Raw genomic sequence first — 27,655 nt, forward strand, 5'->3', positions numbered from 1 at the left:
TATATAAAAAAAGGGGCTTAAAACAGTTGCGCTGGTCCTTGCGAAGTATAACATGGTGACAATGTCGTCTATTTGAAATGGTATTTCTTCATGACACAGATATGAAAAAGATTAAAAATGCCCAGAGTAGAAACTTGATTATGCATATATATATATATATATATATATATATATAATATATATATATATATTATATATATATATATATATATATATATATATACTATATATATATATATATATATATATATATATATATATATTATATATATATATATATATATATACACACATCACACACACACATATATATATATATAACATATATATATATATATATATATATATATATATATATATATATATATATATATATATATATATATATATATATATATATATATGAAGCCTTATGAAAAGCTCCAAACTCAAGTGCCTTTAGCACCTGAAACTATGACATTATAAATTACCTACTGTACTCGATATTTAAGTATCTGATATTGTTAAATATCATAATGCCCTAAACAGTTCCTCATGCCATCTGCAAGTAGGGCTGACTAGGTCCAACACGAGGAAAAATTCATGCAACTTAGTGCCACCCTCTGTTGCAAGTCTATCTGCTAATAAACAGATAAAACCTGATTGCCTCTTCAACAGGTATCAAATCAGGCTCCTAGTAGTAGAAATAAAGACAACTGAATTCCATCCATTCTTATTAAAATATGTAAACATTTGGTTAAAACCTACAAAATATCAAGATACTAAATTATATCTTTTGTACCTTTATAACCAATGACACTATTCAATAAAAATTAAAGTGTTTTATGTGACGTACGTTGATTACGTTTTGTTAAGAAACTAAAAAGACTAATTAAAAGATCATGGACTGGCAGGATCAAAAAGTTCGGTGATCGTGTATTACAACGGAATAACTATTGTATTTACAAGTGAAAAACTTAAAACTACCTATACTACATATATACAATTGCTAATGTAAATAACACTTCTTAAGGAAAAATTTTGCTAGTCAGTTACTATATACAAAAAATTGTCTCCACCTTGCATAACTGTACATAAACATGACTGCCTAAATCCACAATACCAACATTTATACACCTAATATTTCCAATACCTAAATGAGAACCTATACAGTACAAAATGCCCTATCCTTGTATTTCTTTGAAAGAAAAAAATTTCCTGAACATTGCCTAAAAGAAAATTCATTGGTCAACAAAACTGCTATATACATACAGCACAAAAACCATATTCTTTCATCAATAAATATAAACACATTTTCAGTTTTGCATCAGGTATTCTTTGGAAATATATAAAACAATACAAAGGTCCTTGTGCCCTTACAATATACAATTATCCTGACTGCATACTGAAATAACAACTAGCGTTAGATTTTCCATTCATATTAAATACTTAATAGTCAATTTCATAGGGACAATCGTCACCATCATCTGTCCCTCTATTATCATCATTTGCTCTGTGTAAATTTTCAAAGTTACTCCAATTTCTATTCCTCTCATGCTTCTTTTTGGATCTCCCTGAAGATTCAGAAAAGCGACCCCTTTTTCTTTCGTGGTTGCCATCATTTGAGCTTTCACTATTTCCACCTCTGCTTTCAAATTGTTTGCTTCTTCTTCTTTCATATCCACTATCATCACCATCACCACCTCTATCATACTGTTTACTTCTTCTCCTTTCATGATCACCACCCGCTCCTCTATCAAATTTGGCCTTTTTCCTGAAGTGTTGTCTCTTGTATCCACCGTCTCGGTCTTGTCTGCGACGCCAGTCTCGGTCTCTATCCTTTTCTCTAAAATAGTCACCTTCTCTGTAACACTCTCCTTCTCTGTATCTTTCTGTATTCCTATAATGATCATCTTTGGGATAGTGATTGTAAGCATAATCCCAATCCCTGTCATCATAATTTCTATCCCAATGACCTTCATCAGGGTATCTAGAGGACTCCCCATACCGTGAAGGAGGCTCCATAGGATTTGGTCCACATCCTGGAAGACCAGGACCTTCATGCATTGGTGGCCCACATGGTGGCCCCATTGTATTAGGATTCGAAATCCCATGGTGTCCCATCTGGCTAGGTTCATGTTGTGGGCCAGGCATACATGATGGTCCCTGAACACCTTGATCACGTCCTCCACCTGGCCCATACAATCCTATAGGTTGAGTCGGCTGAGCTACCTGATTCATAAATGGCATTCCTACCATTCCAGGAGGCTGTGTACATGGCATGCTGTTAGGTGGTGGTACCATATGACCTGGTGGAGGTATATATCCACTAGGTCCAGCAGCCATGAAAGGTGGAGGAGGGATTGGCTGGAACATTGGATCTATTTCTGTATTCATCTGTGCCTGCTTATTAGAGTTCTCTTTACCTTCCATCTCTAAAGCTTTAGCCAATAATTCCTCATCTGTTAAAGTACCTAAAGTCTTCCCTTTCTCAATAGCTTCCATGACAGCTGCTGCATGGGCCCTGGCTAGACGGGGATCACGGACTCTCAGATCTGTATCATCACTCTTTCCAAACACATCATTGTTTACTGAATGCTCTTTTGGGTCCCTCCCATGCAATATGCGCAAGTCAACATCTTCTTTGCGTTCAACGTCCTTTGGCTTGAGCTGCAGGACAGGCCTTAAATCTACATCACTAGGAGGAACTTTTTCCCCACTGGAAGATTTTTCTTCTGCATCTTGAAGCTTTGCATAATTCATTACTATTGGATCAGCTGCCAGGCTTAAACGTCTTTTTATTTCTTGTTCTTTGTTTTTAATCTCTAGCTCTTTCTCTTTAATGTTATTCAAAATCTCTTGCAAATTTGATGGAATATTGATTTTGGAGGTATCAAGCTTCAAGGGTTCCTCTCCAGGGGAAGCACTGTTGGACATAGAAGGACTGTAGGGTTCCTCTTCTTCATTTAACACCGTTTTTTGCATCTCACTTAACTCCTTTTTGTGAACTTCTATTTGTCTATTAAGTTCAGCTAGCATTGACTCTTGATCCAAAGTCCCATCAGCAAAACTGAATTCTGCAGGACTCTTTGGCTCTGTACTTATATCAGCTACTTCCTGGAGTCTACGATCTAAACTCATACGTTTTTTGGGTTGATCAAAATCAGACTGGCTTTTTGATTGTCGTTTATGGGACCCTGGAGCACGAAATTCTGTAGTACTATCAACTGCTCTGTCCTTAAGTGGAGGTGTTAATCTTTCATCAAACTTTGTATCATCTTCTGAATCTGTGGAGGGAACCTGGATTTCTTCTGACTCTTGATCAGTTGGTAATGGAGGAGTATAACTTCGCTCAGGTAATTCTGAAAAATAAAGTTGAAAGTGTATGTTAAATAAACCACTGCCAGTATTACCTACCAAATAAACAATCTAAAAAAACACAGTGTGTACAAACATAACTGTACCTGAACTCTTGAGAAGTGGATTGCTTTGTACACTACTACTTCCTCCTACAATCTGCCAAGAACCAGTTATGTGATCATATATCCTCCTATGTTTTGCACGAATAATAACTCCAATTAACATATGTGCTCTGTGTTCTTCAAATCCTGGACCATCTAATGGAAGTAGAACCTGCAATGAAAATCAAATTTCAATTCACTCATCATGATTAGGTAACTTAACCATGCCTCTCATAAGGTTTGCCTTCTATTTACTATAGTTTTCATAAAGAAATACAGAAAAAACTTGGTGTAAATTTTCATGATACCAAAACTCTCAGTACAAAGTGTAAAACTAGGCCACTGAGTCACATTCTGCATTGATAGCTGGAATTTCTTTAATTGATCTTCACTTCACATTCAAAGCTTTGTAAGACATGCATATCCAAACAGTGAAGAAATTAAGAATTTAAGATGCCTCTGCTGGCTATTACAAGTATACTCACATATTTGCCTAGTGTCCAGTACATTCTACTATCTACCTAGCACTGTCCTGAAGAAAGCTATGTAAATGTCTGAAACAGCTGTCAGATTGTGATAAACCCTCTTGCGCACAGGCCGAAATATAAGGGTGTAAGGTACCCGACTTTTCCCCAAGGCCAAAAAGAATGCGCATGGAATAGTTTTTTTGTAAAATTCAGTAATTCTGAACGATAACTGATATAACCTTCTGGTTAGTGTTATTATGTCAGCAAATGATTGAACTATTTCCTAAAGCAATCAGAACATCTTTACGAGGGTTAGAAATAATAAAAATTATGTGCTGAACGTGAAATTTTTAAGAAAAATCGTAGATATTTTTTGGAAATAATCATGAAAAATATAATAATTAGGTTTGGGGAGTTTGTTTTAAACCTAAACTGTGTAGAAATGTTTGATCTTTTACGTGGAAGCAACAATTTTGCTATAAATGTGTTTGCTAATGAGCTGTAATCAATTAAAAAAAGCTAATTTTTTACGGAGTGCAATTTTCACATTTTCTGACCTACTTATGTTGATGGTTTGTATAGTAGCTAAGTAAGCTAGCGGCGTCAGGTTTACGTTTTCTTCGAGATTCGTCATCTGTCAACCCAATGCCATCAATTACATTTTATATGAATGACCCCCCCCCAAATAACTTACATATGACGTGCCTGGCGCGTCATCTGTGCACTTAAGGAAAAAAAATTATTGACGCTCTACGCGTTATCAGATCACGAGAGGGTTAATTGGATACTCCCTTTATGGCCATACTGACCCCTGTAGGCATAAATAAAGACCCTAAAAAATGCAACCTATCTGGGGGTAGGATGGTGTGATGGAACTCTGCACCGTAGGCATAAAGACCCTAAAAAATACAACCTACATGGGGAATAGGTTGATGTGATGCCAGTGGAACTATGTAAAAATCCTTCACAGCCTCCTTATCACAATTGCCAATGACACCATATCTGAAAGTGAAAAAAACACACATGAACTACTGAAAACTAAGAATACAAATACAATGTACAACTGCAAAATTGAACATTTATTAACCCTTAAGAGCCAGGCTAAAAAAGTCAATATGCAGCACCCCAGGCTGAGTAAACTTGAGCTCGGCCAATTCAAAAAAAAAAACACATCAATGGAAAGAGGACGACATGCAAATGCACAAGGTGTAAAACAAAAAATTCTAAGCAATTTTCTCCACCTTTTACAAGAAGTTGAAAATGACTATATTTATAATGTGTTGTGGGACCTTTTTTACAAGAAAATCATAAATTTTACCAAGTTATATATTTTCCTTAATAAATATATTCATTCTATTTAGTAAAATTATAAGTACAGCTCATACAATATCAAAACAGATAAGAACTAAACTCAGTAACAAATTCTGATTATGTAGTATATGTTGTAAAATATTTACATAATTTTACAGAGATCGCAGTTGTAGTAACTTTTTTGGATTATACATGTCTTTCCTATATTTCTTTCCCCTTTTTCTGTAAAATTAGAATTGTAACTGACATACTATGATAAAAGATAACTAAAAACAACAGCAACCCCTGGGTATATTTGTGTGTAAATGAATATATAAGACATCATGTGAGAGTGTTACAGACTGTACTTGCTCCCTTGAAGTCAAGATCATAACTAGCTCAAGAGCTGCCTGCTTCTTGATTTTAACCAGTCTAAAAGTTGCCATCAGTGAATTAATGGGTTATAGAAATAATGGAAAGTCTTTCCCATGCCCGATTGCTTCAAATCAATGAGACGCAATATTGATGCTCACATGAGTGGATCAATCCACCACCCAAAACCTGTTACTGATATTCATAAGAGGGGATCTATCCATTAAGGGTTAATAAATATTATTTTCATACAAACCATCAATCACAAAAATCTTTGTCCCTTAATAAAGGCTCCTAGCAACACCAGATTCATACTGTTCTGAAAGGTATCATCTCATTCCTCGAAGCATCTACTTTGGGCAGATTATGTTGCTGTACTCTCTCTCTCAGGACTAGCAACAATATGTTTGTTATTGTGATGTCCCATTCATTTGTTTTCAACTATCCGCTTCAGTTTCAGTGTGTATACCAACTAATTAAGTGCATTTTACCTGCAAGTAGGTGGGCTTACTTGATGCTGTTGTGTTACTGTACATACTTAGTGGTTTTCAATAAATTTCCCCAATTGGGAAATCTGTTAATTCTTGAAATGTGCTTTTCTATCAATGAACTCAGATTTTCTTCGATTTCATTATTATAATAATTTTTAGCTATTGATCAGGATGGAAACTCACTAGTATTATCATCTATTTAATTTTCCTGTGTTTTAGCTCTTGCTCTTCATATTCAGTGAAAATGACAAATTTTCATAGCTACAAACCTGAGGTCTTAACAATAGGATAATTTCTAGTGCCTAGCTGGATCCGGTTAAAAACACAGATGAAAGCAAGGAATCTTGTGAGATCTGGCAACATGTGCATATATTGGGTGAAGAGTGGTCAAGGACCACGCACCCAATCATAAATTTCAGTTGTCCAACTGCCAACGAAGGTCTCTTCTCACTTCCAGAGACAGAGGAACCTTTAACAGGGATGAGTCCCCAGCCAGAGACCAGAATTCCCTCAGCCTCCATTGTAGACCTAAGATGAAGATGCCTATAAGGGACCAGCTTCTCCAGGGAAGACAAAACTCATAGAAGAACCTGCCACTGATAAGTTGACTGATGTGGTTTCGACAGGAAGTCGCGTGCCACCACTTGCAACTTCTCCAACTTCTGATCCGACGGGAAAACTCTTGCAATAGCCATATCAATGACCATGCCCAGATAGAGAATCCTTTGACTGGGTACAAGGTTTGACTTTTCCTGGTTGACCACGATGCCCAGTTCCAGACAAACTGAAGCAGACGATCTCTGTCCTGCAGCAGCTTCTCCCTGGAACCTGTCAGGACCAACCAATCATCGAGATACCTCAGCAAACGGATCCCTTGAGCATGGGCCCAACATGAAGACCCTTGTGAACACTTGAGGGACTGTGGTCATGCCGAAGCACAGGACTTTGAACTCGAAGACCTTGTTTCTGAGAGAGAAGCGAAGGAACTTCCTGGACGTTGGATTAATTAGGATCTGGAAGTATGCATCCCTCAAGTCTATCGACAGCATGAAGTTGCCTTCCGTCACAGCTGCCAACACTGAATGCAGGGACTCCATCTTGAACCTTGTCTTCCTGATGAAGTGGTTCAAGGTGGATAAGTCGATAACAGGTCCCAGCATCTTCTGCACTTCCTCCCGGAGAGCCAAGGACTTCAGAGATTCTGGAGGATGCACCCTCTTGAGCAGCATCTGGTCCGAAAGAGGGGGAGAGAAGTCGACTGGCAGTAGATACCTCACCCAAAGGACATCTACTACCCACTTCTCTGTCCCACAACTCTGCCACTTGGCCCAATGGCCCCCCAGGCATCCCCCCACCCATGGCACAGGAGAGGGAGAGTCGCCTAACCTACCGACAACCCCCTCTACCTCTGCCCATGGGGCCTCTTCTTGGCTTAAAGGAACGGGAGTGAAAGGGACGTTGTTCCTTTGAACTAGGCTGGGATGAACAGGGAGGCCCTGCCAAAACCGAACTCCTTGACGGCCTACCAGGCGACAACCTTCGTGACTGCTGCTGGAGGAGGAGGAGGAGGAGGAGGAGGAGGAGGAGGAGGAGGAGGAGAGGAGGAGGAGGAGGAGGAGGAGGAGGAGGAGGAGGAGGAGGAGAAGGAGAGACTGACTTAAGACACAGCCTGGTCACTAATCTGTCCTTGGTGTCAGCCCAGCGCCAGTCTATTGCATCCTCCAGCTCGGTCCATGGGAACAGAAATTGCGATTCCAAAAGATCTCCATTCCTCAATGCCAGTAAGGACTCAGGGTCAACTGATCTTTCCATCCTGGATAAAGCCGTGTCTCTTCTAATCAGGAGAATGTGATTAGCCCATAAATTAACACTGAGGTGAGCAAGATACGAAAATGCCTTGCCTACAGACTGCAACAAACTGGCAAGAGAGGAAGCATACATCAACCCCTCTGGGGACCTGTCAGAAGCTATCCTGGCAATGACCGCCAACCAGAAGTCCAGCCAAGAAACCGTTTGCAACATGGGGGCTGCCGTAGACTCCAATGCTGAGGCATCCTGTGGAGACAAGGACGGAGCCATCGACCTCATCTGCTCCAAAGTCAATCCCGGCTTCAGATGAATAATATCCGGGTTATGATGACACAACATCAAATATGTAGAGTTTGTAGCATAGTACAGTGGCCCCTCGGTATTCACGGGGAATGTGTACTAGACCCCCCCTTGAATAGTTAGAACCTGCAAATACAGTGGTACCTCGACATACGAAAGGCTCAACTTACGAAAAACTCGAGATACGAAAGCAAATACGAAGATTTTTTTGGCTCTACATACAAAAATAGTTCAAGTTACGAAAGGTTGCTGCTGTCAAGTCCCGGGATTCGCCCAGACCAACAACTCGAGCGCCGCCAACTGAGTAAACTTGCCACCATCCTCCCACTCTCCCATTGGTTCCTGATGCTAGCCACCCCATAAGATCCTGCTCTATTGGTCAGCATCTACTGTTTGGTAGTTTCAGTAGTTGAAGAAGGATAATGAAAATTTATGGCTTACTGTGTGCTAGGATAAGTGATTGCTTGGCTATCGTTCGATACTCGTAAGTGCTGAATGTAAACAGAAGTTTGGAAGCTTTTTTTTTTATTGTTTGATTGTTTATTATAGTTAATGGTTTATTTAATAATTATTTGAAATGAGTACGTGCAATACATTTAATAAAACAAACTGTGAATCAGATATCATAAAATATAAAATAAATCAGACTGCTATCATCGAAGCCAACAAATACGTATTTTCTAGAATTCTTCTTCTGTTTTAATATTACGTAAATGTTTCATTATAGCTGGTCAGTAACTAGATATCTCCATTAGGTAAAGATAGAATAAGAATAGAAATGAATGGTTATTATACTGTTTGGTAGTTTCATTAGTTGAAGAGAGATAATGAAAATTTATAGCTTACTGTGTGCTAGGAAAAGTGATTGCTTGGCGATCGTTCGGTACTCGTAAGTGCTGGATGTAAACAAACGGTTGGAAAGTTTTTTTTGTTTGTTTGTGTATTATAGTTAATGATTAATTAATAATTATTTGAAATAAGTATACTGATTATTTATACATTTTTCGTGTTAATTTGTCTATTTTATTATTAACCATGGGTCCCAAAGCTAAAGACAAAGCAGGTGATAAGAAAAAAAACCAAGAAAATTATTTCGATGGAAGCAAAACATGAAATTATAGCAGAAGGAAGCTATAAAAACCTTCCAAAGGCATCACCATTATTTCTAAACTACGAACTGATTAAAAAATATAAATAAAAATTAGTTTAGCAATGTTATTTCATTTGTGTTTATTACGTAGTTATTAGTGTACATAAGTAAATAAAAAGAGAGCAAATCGTTCCCTGCCACCCTTCCCTACCTCCTCCCCCCTGCTGGCCTCACGTCATCTTTCGTTGTGATAAGTAAAATTCCTTTCTTTTTTTATTGTGTTATTACTCGTTTATTTTGTATAAATTGTGTATATTATATGTAATTTAGCTGTGTTTAGGTGTGGTTTCATAGCGCTAGAACGGATTAATACATATTACATTATTTTAAATGGGAAAAAATGCTTTGAGATACAACTGTTTTGATATACGACGATGGTAACGGAACAAATTAAATTCGTATGTCAAGGTTCCAGTGTACTGGATAAGTCTCTCTTTCGGATACTTCGATTTTGTCAAATCTTGAGGGCTACAAGAACAGTTGATTACTATTTACGTATCATACACACTAATTAAAGTAAACGTATCTTTAAATAGGCTTATATTATTAGTATCAACAAAACATTTCCTGGCATGAGTCAGAGGCCGTTTTAAACGAAACGAAACACTTCATCTGTCCTAACTCGGAGCGTCGGAAGACGCCTCTCTCTCTCTCTCTCTCTCTCTCTCTCTCTCACTGGATAATGTCTCTCTTTGGATACTTGGAATTTGCGTTGTAATCTAACCAGACACTTCGTTTTGTTATTATTACTGTAAAACAAGCAATGATTTTTTTTCGTTATTTGCGCTTTTGGACTGTTATATGTAAACTTTGCGCACCGCAAGCTAGTATGTATTCATTTGCTCGGAAACTAGTTCCGCATATGAGGCGTCACTAAAAAAACATAGAAAAAACGTAAAACCACATAAAAGTGTCGAAAATCATCATAACCTCAAAAAATTTTTGTTGTAATCTTAACCAGAAAACTTATTTTTATTAATATACTGTGCTAAACTATAAAGGATTTTTATCATAGTATGCGTTTTTTAAAAGCTCGTTAACTCGGAGCGTCAAAAGCGTCAGCGTCGTAACCTCGGACAAGCGTCGTAACCCAGGACGGATTTTTCCATTGAATATTTAAGAAAAAGCGTCATAACCTCGGAACGTCGTAAGCCGGAACTGTCGTAACCCAGGGACCGCCTGTATACCTGGTTTTTTAATAGTTTTACCAGAAGTGCATTTTCTGATGAAATTGATAGAAAAACCCAAGGAATTTGAAGATATTTCTCATAGAAAAATACAGCGAATATGCAAATTTTCCGCAACTACTGCAGGGAAATGTTCCTGAGAAAAATCCGCGAATGTGTGAGTCAGTGAATCTGGAGAAAGCCCATACGGGGGGGTCCACTGTACTTCCTATGCCTTGTGAGAGGTGGGGGAAGCAACTTGGCAGAGCCCCTAGAGCGAAGTAAACCGTCCCGATCTGAAACAGAGGCGTTAACCTTATGCTAGACCAACTGGACATGCCCCGACAAGGGAAGTTGAAACGACGACTTGGGATCCTGTGTAGCTCCCAGCAAGGCTTCCAAACAGGAAGAAGTGAAAGATGACCGAGCCTGAGTCCTACTCTCCAAATTGTTGAACCCACGAATGAGATCGACGTAAAGGAAGAAAAAAACTCTTGCGTGTCTCCCTCCTCCTGCTCCGGCAATGGAGACCGACGACGAAAAGGATGCGCAGGCTTATCTAAAGCACCTTCCTGGTGTAAATTAACAGAAGAACCAGCACCCAAACAGCCTGAAACACCAACTAACCTGTCTGGGCTGGATCCAAGTGCCAACTCCTGCGACAAACCAACCACAACACTAGGGACATACTACACACTCTCCCAGCAGATGACTTGCTAACATGGCTGCGTATGAGCACGTGCGGAGCAGACGTACGAACGTGTGTTGGTGAGGAATCTCGAACACTCGAGATAGAATAAGAATCTCTTGGAGTTGAACCCCTGGAAGTACCAGGGAGAGGGACAGGCAAACACTCCTGCTGCACCAACTCCTCACTCACAACCTTCGACCTCTTGACAGGTGCCTTGAGATCTTTACAGCGATGAATAGGCCCTGGAGAAGGAGAAGCAAAAGCACCTGCAACATGTGCACGAACGTGGGAGGTTGCAACATGCTCGCAACTCGATGCAGAGGACGAAGCAGCCACTGCAGATTGCACAGGGGAAGAAACACTACCACTCTCAGTAACACCAACAACCAACACTCGCAGGAACACAGGTGTGCTGCTCCTCACTCGCAGACGAAGAGAGGGCAAAGTCCTTAGTCTTCCAACGCTTGATATGCCGACGCGGTGGAGATGGGGGAGAAGGAGGGGAAGACAGCACTGGCTCCTTAAGCAATCTCTTCACAGGAGGTGGGGGCAACACAACACACTTGCTGCCAGTCCTCCCAGCTGACATGGCAGCAAACTTATCTTCTAACACAGAGTCCAATCTCTTAAAAACAGCCTGGCATAAAGCCTCAGATGGATCAGCAAGAGAAGAGGACGACGACATGGAAGGGAGATGCAGCGAACTGGATGGCAGAAATGACGTCACAGCAGCAAACGATGACAACACAGACGAGCAAGGCAGCAAAGCAGAGACGACCAGGAGTGACGTCATCGATGGAAGTGACGTCGTAAGCGGCGATGATGTCACGGCTTCCCTTCGATCCAAACGGGAAGCAGACGCCACTGTGTGTGTTGGTAGACTCCTTAACCTTAAGTGGAGGGGCAAGGACACAACTTAAATGTAGGTTCTAAATGCTATTGTAGAAATATATACAAGATCCAGGGGACAAAGAGCAGCCAGCTAAACAAACAGACAGACGAGACGAGATCTGCCTCACGAGAGCAATAATTACAATGTTGCCAATACTTAAATGTTGCCATATCATATTACTGGACTTAACATGGGATACTCTAATGGCGCACAACATGTGAAATAATGTTTGAACATAACAATAACGTAATAATACTGGTACATGTGAAATGCGTCTTTTTCATGTACCTACACCTCCCTCCCCCTCACGCTCGTAGTGCATTCTCGAGCGGTACTCCTTTTCCATGAGTCTTGGGAACGACGTGGGGTTTACTGGAGGAATACTGACTAAGGACTCTCTTTCTAGGTCCTGGCTAGGGGCCACAGGACAGGGAGAAAGGGGTCACTATTAGTGGGGTGGCACCAGGCTAAGAAAAACGACGATAACGCCACCACACACAACCACTAGGGAGACGAATTTGATAGTCTTGACCTTCCATGACCCATGACAGTGCCAACTTTGTCCCAACGATGAGAGGTCGGGTCTTGAATCCGAACTTGCTGTCCGACACTCAACGTGGGTAATGGGGTGGGCATGCTTGTCGTACTTGGTCTTTACCTGCTTGTAACGAGCGGCAGCACGGCGGTCACAATCTCGGTCCTTGACCTGCCACTCCTTGGAGAATGCTTGAGGGTGGGCAGGGATACATGACCTGAGAGGACAGCCATACAGGATCTGAGCAGGAGAGCGTCCAGTAAAGTTAGGAGTATTTCTGAGCTCCAATAAGCCTCGGTCAAATGCTTCACAATCAATGTTGCCAGATGGGGCTGTTTTGAGGATGAGGTGCTTGATCGACTTCACAGCGGCTTCAGCGTGACCATTTGATTGTGGGTAGTGGGGTGAGGTTACCATGTGTCGAACTCCCCATCGCTTCATAAAATCCTTGAACTCTGCGCTGGTGAATTGGGGCCTCCATCTGTCCTTAGGCAAAGGGGACACCAACTTCACGGAAATAGCAGCAGAAGATCCTGATAGTATTGGAAGCGGTAGTATCGCCTTGGCAGGGTGCGACAACAGGCCATCCTGACAGGCGATCAACGACAACGAGGAAAGACTTCCCTGCAACAAACAAACGAAGTCGGCTGAGACGGACTCGAAGGGTCTTGTCGGGTTGTCGTATTCATTAGAGGTTCCTGCGGCTGAGATGGCTGCAATGTCTGACATGCCTCACAAGCTCTGACTGTGTTGGCAATAGAGTTCAATGCCAGGCCAGAAAACTGACTGCCTTGCTCTGCGCTTGGTTGCTTCCACACCTCTGTGGCTGTCATGCAAGTGGGACAAGGTGCGACGACGGAGAGCGGCAGGAACTACAACCCTTGCTCCATACAGGACAAGGTCACCATCAGCGTAGAGATCTTCACGTAGTTTCCAATAAGGAAGTAAGGAATTGTGAAGGTCATATCTGTTGCGAGGAATCCTGATGTGGACACAATTCGAGTAGATGAGTATACGCAGGATCTGCTTTCGCTGCGTCACGAAGATCCTGAGTATCCTGTCGGGATCCGTGATCCGCTGGAGACTCGTCTGAAAGGATAACGGCGTTCACAGCCATGACAGTTCGAAGATGAGCAGCGGAAGAAGCACACCCAGATCTCGTCCTCCTGTGTGGGGTGGCTGACTGGGGCGCGAGACAATGCATCTGGGATGCACAGCAACTTACCCGCACGCCACACAGCTGTAAAGATGTAGGGCGAGATTTTCTCCTTGAGGGCGCTGAAGACGAGAGTTCTCGAGGCATCCAGCGTATAACTGTTCAGAATAGGTATGAGGGGCCGGTGATCCGTCATCAGAGTAAAATTCTGTAGGCCTGCTAAATATAGCCTACATTTCGACATTGCCCAGACAACGGCTAGCATCTCAAGCTCGATGGTGGCATATCGTGTCTCTGCGTCAGCGAGAAACCGAGAACCACACTGAACTAGACGCAGGTGTCCATTACCATGGTCCTGCAGGAGGGCATATCCAATGCCGTGGAGGCGTGAAGCGTCCGTCTGAAGAACAACAGGTAGGTCTGGGTCAAAGAGGGTGAGAACTGGTGGACTGGTGAGAGCTAACTTGACACGTTGAAATGCTTCATCATGGTCGGGGTCCAAACAAATGTTCTCTTGGGACTCATCGGGGACGGGGAGTTAAAGGTTGGGCTGCAATGGAGATGTCAGGTGTGAACTCCGCTAACTGGTTGACCAATCCCATAAACGATCTGAGGTCTGTCATGGTTAGCAGGGGTTGGGAAATCCTTGATGGCACTGACTTTTCTGCTTATCAGCTGAGATGCCGTCTCCTGAGAGATTGTACCCACAGAAATTCACGGAGGGTGCAGCGACCACAAATTTATCCTTGTTGAGTGTGATCCCAAACTTGCGGCACGGGGTGAGCACTTCGTGGATACGATGAAGGTGTGTAGCGTAGTCTTCGTCGTGGAGGAGAAGGTCGTCTATGACCTTAACACAGTTTTGGACACCTTGAAGGGCCATATCACCTCGCAAGAGAAGGCGTCTCCAGTAGCTGCGAAGCCCATCGGTCCTCTGCAATGTATGAACCGACCATATGGCGTAATAAAGGTGGTTAAATGCTGATCTCTTCTGCCAGTTCCATCTGCCAGTAACCATAGAGAGCATCAGCTGTGGTGAAATAACGAGCCTTCGGGCCTACACTGCGAATAGCGGCGTAGGGTGTGGTTGAAGGATGGGCTGGACGAGAAACCTGGCTATTCAACTTGGTCAGATCGACAGTGAATTCGTACTCCTGTCCCATTCTTGGGAACGACGACGAGAGGGTGGCACCAAACTGACGGGTCATCACCAGCAGGTTTGATTATCCCTTGGGCCACCATGGAGTCAAGCTCTTCTTTGACTTGGTCCTTAAAAGCGAATGGAATCTGTCTTGGGGTGTGGATGGCAAAAGGCACTGCACCATCCTTAAGGTGGATTCTCATGGGAGACCCCCAGCCATAGGCTTGAGAGGAGCTGTCTTCAACTCTTCTTTCGAGACCAACACATCTTGAAACTCTTGAAGAAAGTATTCCTTTGCTGCTGAAGGTGATGTGGTCGCTGAGATGGGTAGCTCCTTGACTCTATTAACGTGTTTGCCTCTAAAATAGGTTTAGGGAAATCAGGAGATATTATGGCCAGTTCCTCACAATGACCATAGGATAAAAGTGGAAATTCCACATTTTCATGCACTTGAATCCTGGCGAAGACAGGATCGCTTGCCTAGTGTAAGGGTAGCTTGTAATATACCCAGAGCAGGTGACATTGGAGATCCATCCGCGGTGAACGTCGCACTTTGCGGAGGCGTCTGCAAACAGCTCCTGGAGATACCCAATGTGTCAAGGTGCTGCTTTCCATAACAGTGCATCGGCACCTGTGTCTGGTAACATTTTGATGCGAGACTTAACATCGCCAAACGACAAGAGGACACAGATAGGTTTGGGCGTCTTGGAAATGGTGCGAGGCGATCCTAGGCGACGACAGCTGGTCCTTGAATCTTGCGATTTGTTGTTGACTGAAGAGGCACCACTGTTGCTTGAAGATCTGTCCTGACGAAGATTCTTCTTATTCTCCCTACAACACTTATCGAAGTGTCCAATGCGGTGACACAGACGGCACTGGACCTTGCTGGCAGGACACTTCATGGTCCTGGACCAATGACCAACGCTGGTCGCAGCTTTTACAAGTACTGTTGGCCGCAGGGCATTTGTCTTGATCATGCTGACGAGCACAGTACTTGGCACCAAGTGCTGGGTTCGAGGGTTTCGGCGAAAGTGGATGCTTTCCGCTTGACTTCTTGCTTCTCTTGTAGGCCGAAACAGCACACAGCTGATTGGGTGGGGCACGTATGGCAGAAGTTGCAGTTTTAGCCGCCTCATACGACCGACAGGTGGTGATGAAATCTTGCAAAGAAGAATTGGCATCCAAGGCGATCAACTTCTGAACCAACGTCCGCGTCTCGAATGCCCATCAAGATAATCATTTTCAGCTGGGTCTCTTCACATGCGACGGCGGTACCTGGGCATAAATCAACTTCTTCCGCAAAGCGTCGAAGTTTCACATAGAAATCAGCGAAAGATTCTCCTTCCGATTGCTTGCAGCTAAGTAACTCTCTTCGGCGAAGTACTTCATTCCTTAAAACCCTTTATATGTGACTGTAAGGCGTCCAGGACTTCATCTACAGGCTTATCTGTAGAGGGAGATATTTGAAGTGTGTGTTTCTAAAACAAAACACGCTGCGTTTCCAGGAGGGTTAAAACACATCCTCATCTGGATCATTTGCTTTTCCTTTTCCCGTGGAAGCTTAGAAAGATCCACCATGACAGCATAGTCATCCCACGGAACGTCTCCATTCCCTGAACATCTGGAATGTTGCATCTGCCTTCAGTGGGGTGGCGTTTGCGCGGTTGCTTTCTGTGGTGGTGAAGAGAGGGTTGACTGGAGTTCGAAACTACCTCTGTGCCAGGTGTAAGGGTACCTGAATGAGAATGGATGATTGGTGCAAGAGTTTGAATGAGGGCAGTAAAACCTTGCATTCTCCTCTTCTCTTCTAAGATCATCTTCTCTAAGGCGAATTGCTTCTTGTTCCCTTCTTCTTTCTTCTTCACGTTGTCTGTCTTGTCTTCTTGTTTCATCTTCCCTTCTTCTTCTCTCATCCTCATACAAGCGAGATTCCTCTAAAAACTTAATCAAAAACGAGGAAATCTGTCCCAGTAGCTTGAGAGGTAGATGGGGGCTGGTAGCGGGGGCTTAAGAGTGGTGGGGAGGGAGAGACTGGATGCTCCAACACTCCCCCAACACTCAGAGTGTGGGCGCCCACATTACTGGATTGCCACTGTTCTGTGGGCTCTTCTAACTGGTCTGCAGGCGTACCTTTCGAGTCCGTCATTATTGTCCATGTGCAGTGCGCAAGAATAAAGTTTCAACAAATTATTAAAATTATTCCAAAACGTCTGATACAAGAATAATAAATAAAATTCGTTAAAGCGTGAGTGTGTGCGTATGTGCGAGAAATACGTCAGCCAACGAGGGGGACTAATGAGCGATAGTGTCTGCCTAACGGCAGCTCACATCCAAGGCGACGTTGCCAAGTCGACTCAGTCATCCCATGACATGGCATGAGTGCGGGTGTGACAGTCGGTGCTTCCGGCAAAGCCACAACAAGAATAAATGGGTACTCAATAAAATGACATAACAAATCACTGAGCACACAAAAAAGGCACTATAAAAGCACAATGCACTGCACAACACTTCACTGAGTACTTGAGGCACTACACTGCACACGACATAGAAATAACAATCAGTAGGGACACGAAAGCACTTTTGAATTGAACGTTCATCCAATCCATGGCGATGACCGTCCGGTTCCCGATGTCCAAGTCTTGATAAGCTTCACACAATACGACACTTCCAAAGTTCACTGCGCCATGTATGTGTTGGAGGTAGACTCCTTAACCTTAAGTGGAGGGGCAAGGACACAACTTAAATGTAGGTTCTAAATGTCTATTGTAGAAATATATACAAGATCCAGGGGACAAAGAGCAGCCAGCTAAACAAACAGACAGACGAGACGAGACTGCCTCACGAGGAGCAATAATTACAATGTTGCCAATACTTAAATGTTGCCATATCATATTACTGGACTTTACATGGATACTCTAATGGCGCGCAACATGTGAAATAATGTTTGAACATAATAATAACGTAATAATACTGGTACATGTGAAATGCGTCTTTTTCATGTACCTACAGCCACTGTGGATTGATACAAAATGACTGACCCCGTGACATCACTAGCGGGGCTGACGCCACGGCTTCTCTCTGACTCGAAGAAGCGGCAATCGTCACAATACAATATGTTTGACCTCGGTTACCAGCGAAGACGATGCCAGGAGGGCCGTGACAGCATGAGGAGGGGGGTAGTGAGCATCTTAGAAGTGCATCAGCAAACCCTCCAAGGAGGGTGGACCCCATAGCCCAAGCGTCCCCCAAAGCGCCGTCATTTTGGACGCCTCCAAATCTGAAATAAAAGACATTGTTGAAAAAGCCTCCCCCCTCTCGGGAATCAAATTAACTCCCAAGGATGAGAGGGCGACATTACATAAATCAGCCTGAGGGCCTCCCGATACTTCTAACGACGAATCGATGGAAGAAAAGAAAGGGAACAAAGGCACAACACTAGCATGGGTTGTGACAGCAGCAGATGAAGCATCAGGAAGAGAAGAAAAACCCTCCCACGAAGAAAGAGTAGACACTCTACGATGCTTCCTCTTGCTATAAAATAACTTCCACTGCTCTCTAGGCCACACATGGCATTCCATACAGGGATTTGTTATTGTACAAATGTTAGAATGCCACCTACTGCAAGTGACGTGTGGATTTGTCGCAGCCGAAGCCAAAAAATGAGTACACAGAAATACTGTAGTTCCGGGGCGTTGACGAGGTTGAGAAGGAGCAGAAAAAGCCATAATAACCACAAACACTAAAAACACAAGTGAAAATGGGCAATGAACCAGGTAAAGGTAGAGAGGGGTCAACCACAACTCTCGTCCAGGCGGTTTTCAGAAAGGACTGATGCTGTGGTGTGGGTGCGTGGTCCTTGACCACTCTTCACCTGATATACACATGTTGCCAATCTCACAAGATTCCTTGCTTTCATTTGCGATTTAACCAGATCCAGTTAGGCGCTAGAAATGATCCTATTGTTAAGACCGAAGGTTTGTTCGCGTATGAACAACTATGTGCTAGATTTTTGTTTTACCAGTCTACAGTTATGGTTATCAGTTTCTATAACACCAATTTAGCTTTATTATAAAATTTACTGTGATGTTTTGTAGGGTTTGGAACGAATTAGGCAATTTACATGTAAAACGTGCTTCTAGATACAAAAAAATCAGGTTACAAAGGCCGCTTCGGAACGGATTAATTTCGTAACCTGAGGCCACTACTGTAGTACTTGCTTTATGACAACTCGGAGTTACGACGACAACATGAAGAGAGAAAAAACTATAATATGAAAATAAAAACATTGCCAATAGTGGCTAAGAGAAAGGCAATTCAGTGCCAATAATATGGCCTAGCCTAGGTTTTGAAAACCTTGAAATCTACGGCTAAAACAATAAATAAGGCTTTAATATACTTTGTAAAGAAAAGCTATACAGTTGAACCTCTTAAAGTTGGCATTCTATGGTCTGGGAACTCCCCTGGTTGGCTTGATTCAGCTGCCATTACAGTGGGCCCCCCGTATTTGCGTTCTCCGGATTCGCGGATTTTTATCTGGACCATATCTACCCATTATTTGCGGTGAATTCGCCTATTCGCGGAATTTTCCGACAATAAATAATCACTAATTAGTGTATTTTGATGTTATTTTCATGCCTAAATAATTTTTGATACAAAAATGATTTACTAATTTTAAAATATTAATATTGATCAATACTGTATTAGTAAGTTTAATAAGATTAAATGATATCACATAACTAATAATTCTCTCTCTCCCCCTTAAAGGGATGTATGCTTTTTGTATGATAAATGATTTACTAATTTTCTAATATTAATATTAATGTAAAGAGCAATCACTTCAAGAAAGAAAATACTACATTGAATTAGTAAGATTTTAGTTTATAAATTTTAAAAATTATGTAAGAATGAAGGAAATCCCAGTCTTCACGCATCTTTCTTTCGAACTCCAGGTCTCTCTCTCTCTCTCTCTCTCTCTCTCTCTCTCTCTCTCTCTCTCTCTATCTCTCTACAGAGATGTATGGTTTTTGATGATAAATGATTTACATATTTTCAAATATCAATATTAATGTAAACAGCAATAATATCAATTCATTAAAGAAAATACTAAGTGAATTGGCAAGATTTTAGTTTATAAATAAAAAAAATTATGTAAGAATGAAAAAAAATGCATTTTACCCCGCATCTTTCCCTTTGAACTCCACGTAGCAAGCTGAGTTGGCTGGGTCCAACAACTGTTGCCCTCTCTTGATCACGTAAATTCTCTCTCTCTCTCTCTCTCTCTCTCTCTCTCTCTCTCTCTCTCTCTCTCTCTCTCTCTCTCTCTCTCTCTCTTACTGGGATGAGAATTTCTATGGTACATGTGTATGTTTATTAATATTTTTGCATAATAATAATAATAGTAATATAACTAATTTCAAAATTCATATGTGATAGTATTTTATAGAAGTACAATAATCTATCCATTTCAGTCTTTAAAATAAGGATAACCTCTCTCTCTCTCTCTCTCTCTTTTGCCACACAAGATAGTATGTCTTAGTGGTAACTCTTGCCCTCTGTTTGGGCTGGAAATAATGTATAAGTGTATCTTTAAGGACATTACTACATTTTATGGTAAAATACCAAATTTGTAACTAATTTGTATTTTTCATAACTAACAAACCTGAGGCTGTTGACCAAAGGTCTAACCAGGACGCAGCCTGAAAGATAGTAGAAGCTGTTGCTTCTAACGTAGCAGCCTCTTGGTACGTCATCAAAGGGCACTCCATTTTAACCTGATCCAAGGTTAATCCAGGCCTTAACCTTACAACATTAGGGTTCATTTGTCTAGACAGCAAAGGGACCTTCGGTGTCGTATAATATTTCCTTTGCTTTATCATTGGAGGGGGAATAAATTTAAATGATCTATTAGATCTTAAGGAATTATCCCTCCCTGCAATCTTTGCGTTTACGTGTTGCAAGACCGATTCCGCATGACTCGAACAAGGCAATTCATACGACACCTTGGTATCCCTCTTTAGTCCAAACGCCATGTCAATTCCAGGAGGAAGCATACTGGCCGGTGTTTCTGTCTTCTCCGAAAGGCTATTGAATTGACGAATCAAATCAATAACCTCTGCATACGAGGCCAGAAACTCTTGGTTTTCTCCTTCCTCCGGCTCTAGTGTACCACTCTCCGTCACGAGAGATGTTTGTCTTGCCTCTATCTTCTGACAGACGGCCCGGAATTCCACCCGCCTCCCAAACGGCCGCCCTGCCCCTAACGGCCGCGGTCTCTTTGATCTTTGCTGGCCGCTGTTGGCTCGACTCCCAGATAGTCAGCAGGGGAACGAGAACGTCTCACTCTTTCTCTGCTCACGGATCTAGAGCGAAGAAATCGTCTAGATCTCCAAGATGAAGGCTCCCTTAAGACAGAGGTAAGTTCATCTCTATTAGCATTGGCATCGTTTTCGAGCGTCGGCGAGCCCGGCCTCGGCCTTCTATCCAGACGGACACTGCCTTCCACGAACGTATCCGCCGAGGTTGCCAACTCTCTATTTTTCGTACTTTTAATAGGAGCGTTATCGTCCTCCGTACGTATTTTGAACGGCCTTACGGTCGAAACTGGGACCTGCATTCCATCCTCTGCTGCACCTTTCGCCGCCAACGTCGATTTTACAGAGGTATCGCAGTTTTTGCGATCCGAACTGGCAACTCCGCCTCGGCTGCTAGCTCGCCGGCCGTCACCTCTTTCGCTTGTTCGGACTCTTGCGAACGGCTTCGTCTGCCAACCTTGTGCTTAACAGCCCACTGATTTTCCGACCTTCTTGCTGACTTGAAAATGACAGTCTTGGTCCGAAGAAGAGGAAGAATTGATTCTTTCTCTCTTGGCCCGAGGATCCGCTAGGAACTCCCGAATCCTCCTCCAACGCTTGACTGGCGCTCGCCGTGACGTTATCGGACTTAGCGATGACGCCGAACTAGAGGAAGAAGACGAAGAAGGCGAATCACACTTTTTCTTTTTGTCTCTCTTATTCATTCTCTCCTCTATATCCTGTAATTTCTGCATTACAGTTTGCATTGACGGGTCAGAAGGCCGTATTAGCGTCTGGGTGCAGCGAAAAGGCCGAGAATCGGTCTGTGACGTCATCACGCCTGCCATCTCAGAGTGTGACGTAGTTGTGACGTCATCCCTCTCGTAGGGGGAGAGACTGAGAGGTTTCTGCTGGCAACCGCACGTTTGCTGACAAACTACCTCCCACGTTCTGCATCGCTGTAAATACTGAGTGGGATGGTGAAAGCAGCGGCATTAATTCCGATAAATTGCAAGCCCGGGGGATGAGGAACATTCAGCGCTGCCGGACCCTGCTGGAACCGTGACGTCATATAATGCGCAAGCACGACCATCCAAGGTTGGTACGCCTGGTAGGCCGTGCGCTGACCACGTACCATCTAACCTATGCGCTTGAGTATAGCAGGAGCCTGGAACAAAGATGGCGGATCTCCCCCTCTACTTGCTGGGAACAAAGGAGAGTGCAAAATTATTCATAAAATTACCCAAGGCCCCTCCTGACGTTTCCGATACAGAACCGCTAGGAGAAACCGAAGGGGTATGAGACAATTCAAAAGCAGGTGGAGAAACATATGGAGCAGCCTGGTTTATTACCGATACAAAAGAAGCCGGTAAGGTTTGGTCATCCAAAGATGGCGTCACCCCTTTCTTTTGTATTGGCTTTTCCCATAGAACTTCTTCCACTGTTCCACCGACCAACCGCGACAAACAGAACACGGGAAGGGATTAGTAACCGACATACGTTTTCCCTGCACCTACTACACGTTGGATGAGGATCCCTCGACACCGAAGTTAGGAACCTAGAACAAGGAAGCCACTGACTCCTGGGCATTTCCTTGTCTCCTCTTCGAAGCGGTAGACGATCCCGATGATGAGGAATGAAAAATAAAAAATGAAATGGATAAAGAACGGGCAAACTGAAAAACCGGCTTTAAATGAGATAGACAGTAACACGTCTTATCTTAAAGGCGGTAGGAAAATAACTGATGGGTCACAGGTAGCCGTGGGCATTCTGGGTATACATGCCACCCCGTGGACCTGGTATAGAGGCCATTAGTCCCTGGATGATCAACAAGTTGTAATTTTTAATTTTCTTTTTACCGGTTTCCAGCTTGGCGCTAGTAAATCCTAATGTTAAGACCGAAGGTTTGTTTCGTGTATGAACAAATAATAATATACAGTACTAGTTTACAAATAATATTAAGTTTAATGAGATTAAACAATAACAATAAACATCTCTCTCTCTCTCTCTCTCTCTTACGCATGTTTATTTGTTTTGTAGTATAAATAAATGATTTACCTTATAACTAATTTTCAAATATTAATAAGATAGATTAAAAATAGCGATTCCCAGTCTTTTTATCCACGTGGAGGAAGGTGAGCGGGGAAGTAAATGGCAGTTTGATATACGTATTGGAGTTTTGGTGGAGGGGAAGGAGTCGGAGTTTAGGAGTTATTCTCTCTTTCTCTCTCTATTATTATTCTCTCTGTCTCAGAAATTCATAATTTCACTCTTGATGGTCAGATATATGATGTTGCCATTCACTGCTCTCTCTCTCTCTCTATCTCTCTCTCTCGGTCTCTCGCTCTCTCCTCTCTCTCTCTCTCTCTCTCTCGGTCTCTCTCTCTCTCTCTCTCCTAAAAAGATTAACACAGTAATAGGTTAGTAATTTTAGGTATATTTGAAGTAGGATGTTATTAAAGATGTACATTTGGTATCTTAACTTTCAAGATAGGCAGTTATAAGCATTTTTAGTGGTGGTTCTAACTATTCGCGGGTTTTAACTATTCACAGGGGTGTCTGGTACACATCCCGGGGAACACTGTAGTTTGTTGTGTGGGCAAACAGGTGGCGCCGCATTTGTTTACAACTTCAAGACAGCAAAAGTTATACCATATCTCCTTTGTTTTAGTGAGAATAATTCTTAGTAATGAAAAGAAAATGTGTGAATTCTTAGTAATGAAAAGGAAACGTCTGAAGTGAAATAAGTTTTTATATTAACTTGAAAATAAATGCATTTAAAAAAAATATACCACCTTAATCAAAAACAATGAGACATTTGGCATGCATGAATTCCTTACTTTTGGTATGCCTGAAAGTCTTACATGTAATACAGTTTGATAATTTTTTATACAACTGTGTATTTACATACGTATTCGATATGTCACCCATGAGATCAGTTGATACTAGAGGTAAGAAGTGCAAGCATAAATCTTTGTCAATGCTAGAAAATGCATATGCTCTTAGCAAATAGTTTAGTATTCACTTTCCTAAGTAGGTGGCATTGTGCTTTTTTTACATTTGATGGCAACATTCAAATGCCCCGTGATCGCCGAAATTCATTATTTTTTTCATCTCACTACCCTCTACAATAAAAATAACTGATGAAGAAACTAATAGCGATAATTATGAAATACCAAATTTAGAATATGAAAGTCACTGCTAAATAATGTGCAGATTTTGAGAAGAGTTTAGCACTCTATTGACTTAGTACTGTATTGACTTACTAGTAGGCTAACTTGGGAATGTAGGCTACAGGTGTTAAATAAAGTACACTATTTTAAAGAAAATTATACATTATGAAGTTATAAAATGATGAAGTTAACAAATTATATGAGTAATAAAATTATAAAAAGCATTGTCAGAACTTTGCCAAGTAGTAGGCTATGTCGGAAACTAGTGCTGTGTATATGACTGAAAATTAATGCTATTAGTCAAAATAAAGAGAATAGCGCGTTTAACAACGAATTCATTTAATGATGTGGTCGTTAAATGAGGAGTACCTGTAACTGTATTGTGAATTGTTACTTCTAATCCTTCTACTTTCTTGGGGAAGTATAATTTAAATTTTTTATATAGTCCTTCATGAAATCCTTACAAAAGGATATGTAATTCATGTAATGGCTTGTGCAGTGAATGTGAGTGGACTGGTTCATACTTGATGATAAGATCAGACTTTATTGTTATTAGTTTTGGAAGAATTCAACCATTCAATATGAAATAGAATTTCACTCAATAAGGAATAAACTGAAATTCATTAAAGAGAGGATCTTAACATGTAGAAGAGCAGAATTATGGTGTAAGTCAGATGTTCAAAAAAGGAGATATTTGAAAGTATGTACAGATTAGGAAAATCTTGTGATATATGTTTCTATTATTTATAAGTCGCACAGATTTGGAAAATCTTGTGATATATGTTCTATTATTTATAAGTCGCACACGCCACATTCGAAACAGAGATGAGGATGATAATAAAACATACAGTAGTGAAAATGAGGATCCTTAAACATGTAAATTACGGTGAGAAGTTAAGTGGTGTTTCAGGAACAGCGGTTGGGAGAAGGCAGTAAATATTTTTATATGGTCAACATTGAAAACATCCATGTATGGTCCGAAATGGACCTAATAATGTTGGCTGGCATGTGAATCCTGCATTATCAGAGACTTTAATCTACCTAGGAATCCTTTGTACTTTTCTATGTTGGGGGACATAAACCTTACCTTATTTATACGTAATTCTTTGTAAGGGGAAAGTAACATAGTGCAATTTCACATAAAAGTAAGAGAAGGGAACTGTCATATCTAGGTTAGCATAAAGTGGATGTAGGAAAATGGGTAAACTAAAGAGGAGATTGTGTTGTGTGTATTGAAAAATAAAAATTTACAGAGCCATTAATGTGGCAATGAGTTAAAGCAGCGGATTCCTAAACAGCCCTAAATTTCCTAGGGTAGTGTATTGATGGGCAGCAAAGTTACTTACCAACTGCAACACTAAAATTTCATGCTACTGAAAACATCTAACATCAACTTCCAAATGGCCTACTATTGTATGGGTTATTTTTTAACAAGTAAGCAAAACTCCATGCTACTACTATATACAATATTACCTTAACAATTTCAAGAAAATAAGGGTACTTACCTCTTTTTTGAAGAAAGATAAGAATATAACGCTATATACGACACTTTTTCTTCTTCATTTGATGGTTGGAAGCGAACAACAAGGATTTCCTAAAAAAAAAAAAAAAAATTAATCCATGTAAGAGAATGATTTGCTTTTATGAACTTTAGAGATGCCTGGGCACCTACAATTGCTGAACTTTTAACCTATTACATGGAAATTTAAAAAATAATTTGTATTTTTCATAACTAATAAAACTGCATTCTTAAATGGTAAAAAATTCAATACAATTATATGTGCAAAGAACTGGTGGCATTTGTCCTCTGTCACAAGTTAGGTGGAACAGCCACTGACCCAAGTTGGGTCTTGCGACGTCTCATATTCTTCCATCCCCAGGTTAAACTACCAGAGGGCTGGTTAGCGCTGGGCCTTAATTAAATGTTAAGACTGCAGGTTTGCTCGTTATGAAAAATACAACTTATTTTTGCTCATACATAAAACAAACCTGGGATCTTAACATTTAGATAGACCTACTCTTGGTGGCTGGTACCATTAACCAACTGGAGGTTTGCCACACCCATCTTGTGTAAGAGAAATCTAAGGAAGAAGAGCTATCTTAGGTTCAGACCTTTTGGTTTTCATACAATGCCTAGTTCACTGCAAAAGCAAATGAAAAGCTATCTGTTCAAATAATAAACCAATGTAGCCACTTACATAGGTTTATCATCCTTCTCTTTCCCTGCTGAAGAGAGGAATGCTTTGCTACTGAACTCACAAGTATCATGCCTGTTCCAGCTCATGATGGAACAATCTTCATACTGCCCATAAGTAGAAGAAAAGAGACCAGTCATCTCATTCATTTCATTTTCACACCATCATCTTAGGCTTGATACAAATTGTCTCCCCAGGGGCACCAGATGAGCTACACAACCTGTTGAGCAACCACCACTGGACCCAAGCAGTGTTAAAGGACCTATGGGCAATATCATTCAGGTAGAAGGAAATGAGCATGGTTTGGCAATGCCATACACCAGCATTCAATATTCTATGAACAGATAAATTTTTCTTGAATGCTAAAGAGGAACTCAAGCCTTTGAGATCATGAGCTTTTGCATGACCAATATTGGCTGAAGCAACTGATGATGATGAACAAGCATTCATGATAGTTTCTTGTATCTAGAACATGATTGTATTCTTGGATACTTCCTCTTGACCCAGCCTGTGCTAACAAAAAAAACTTACATATCAGTCTGAGATGTCAAGTTCTTTTTAGATAAGCAAACAGTGTTCTGACAGGACATAGCAACATTTTGTTAGGATCATCGTCAACAAAGTCTCCAGAAATGGTATAGAAAAGGAGATGAATCTGTCATCATGAATTGAGGGATTTTGTGTTTTAGCAATGAATTTCATGACAAATTCCAAAGCTATTGTCTTATGATGTCAAAAACACCAGGATGAAGTCGGCACCCCTAACTGATGCCCACTCTGACCCCCTGACAGACCAGGAATTGGTAGAGCTCATGAAGTCTGCCAGTAAAGAAGAAGACACGCCCAGTACTAATTTGGTTATTTTTTGTAGAGAAACACTATTTATTGTATATTTTTATATTGTGTTCATGACTAAATACTGACTTTTATGATACAAATAATTTAGTGTATTTGTTAGCTCCTTTCAAGGTGGGCCCCAACCCAAACATCTCGTATATGATTTTGACTCACTCACTCTCTCTCTCTCTCTCTCTCTCTCTCTCTCTAAGGGTAATGTAAGATGTATTTGAAATTACATATTTGAAATTACATTGCTG

General features: G+C 41.4%; 1 protein-coding gene across 1 annotated transcript in view; it reads right to left on the bottom strand.

The window, feature by feature from the left end:
* Positions 1–383: 383 nt before the first annotated feature.
* LOC135212065 (death-inducer obliterator 1-like) overlaps positions 384–27,655 on the bottom strand; it is a 177,205-nt gene continuing 149,933 nt past the window's right edge. Inside the window, 4 exon segments of the mRNA XM_064245409.1 lie at positions 384–3,341; positions 3,444–3,612; positions 4,825–4,909; positions 25,869–25,957. Coding sequence (XP_064101479.1) covers positions 1,429–3,341; positions 3,444–3,612; positions 4,825–4,909; positions 25,869–25,957 — 2,256 coding nt within the window. The 3' untranslated portion in view covers positions 384–1,428.

This window comes from Macrobrachium nipponense, chromosome 40 (genome assembly GCF_015104395.2).
Source record: "Macrobrachium nipponense isolate FS-2020 chromosome 40, ASM1510439v2, whole genome shotgun sequence".
In the NCBI taxonomy this organism is placed as follows: Eukaryota; Metazoa; Arthropoda; class Malacostraca; order Decapoda; family Palaemonidae; genus Macrobrachium; species Macrobrachium nipponense.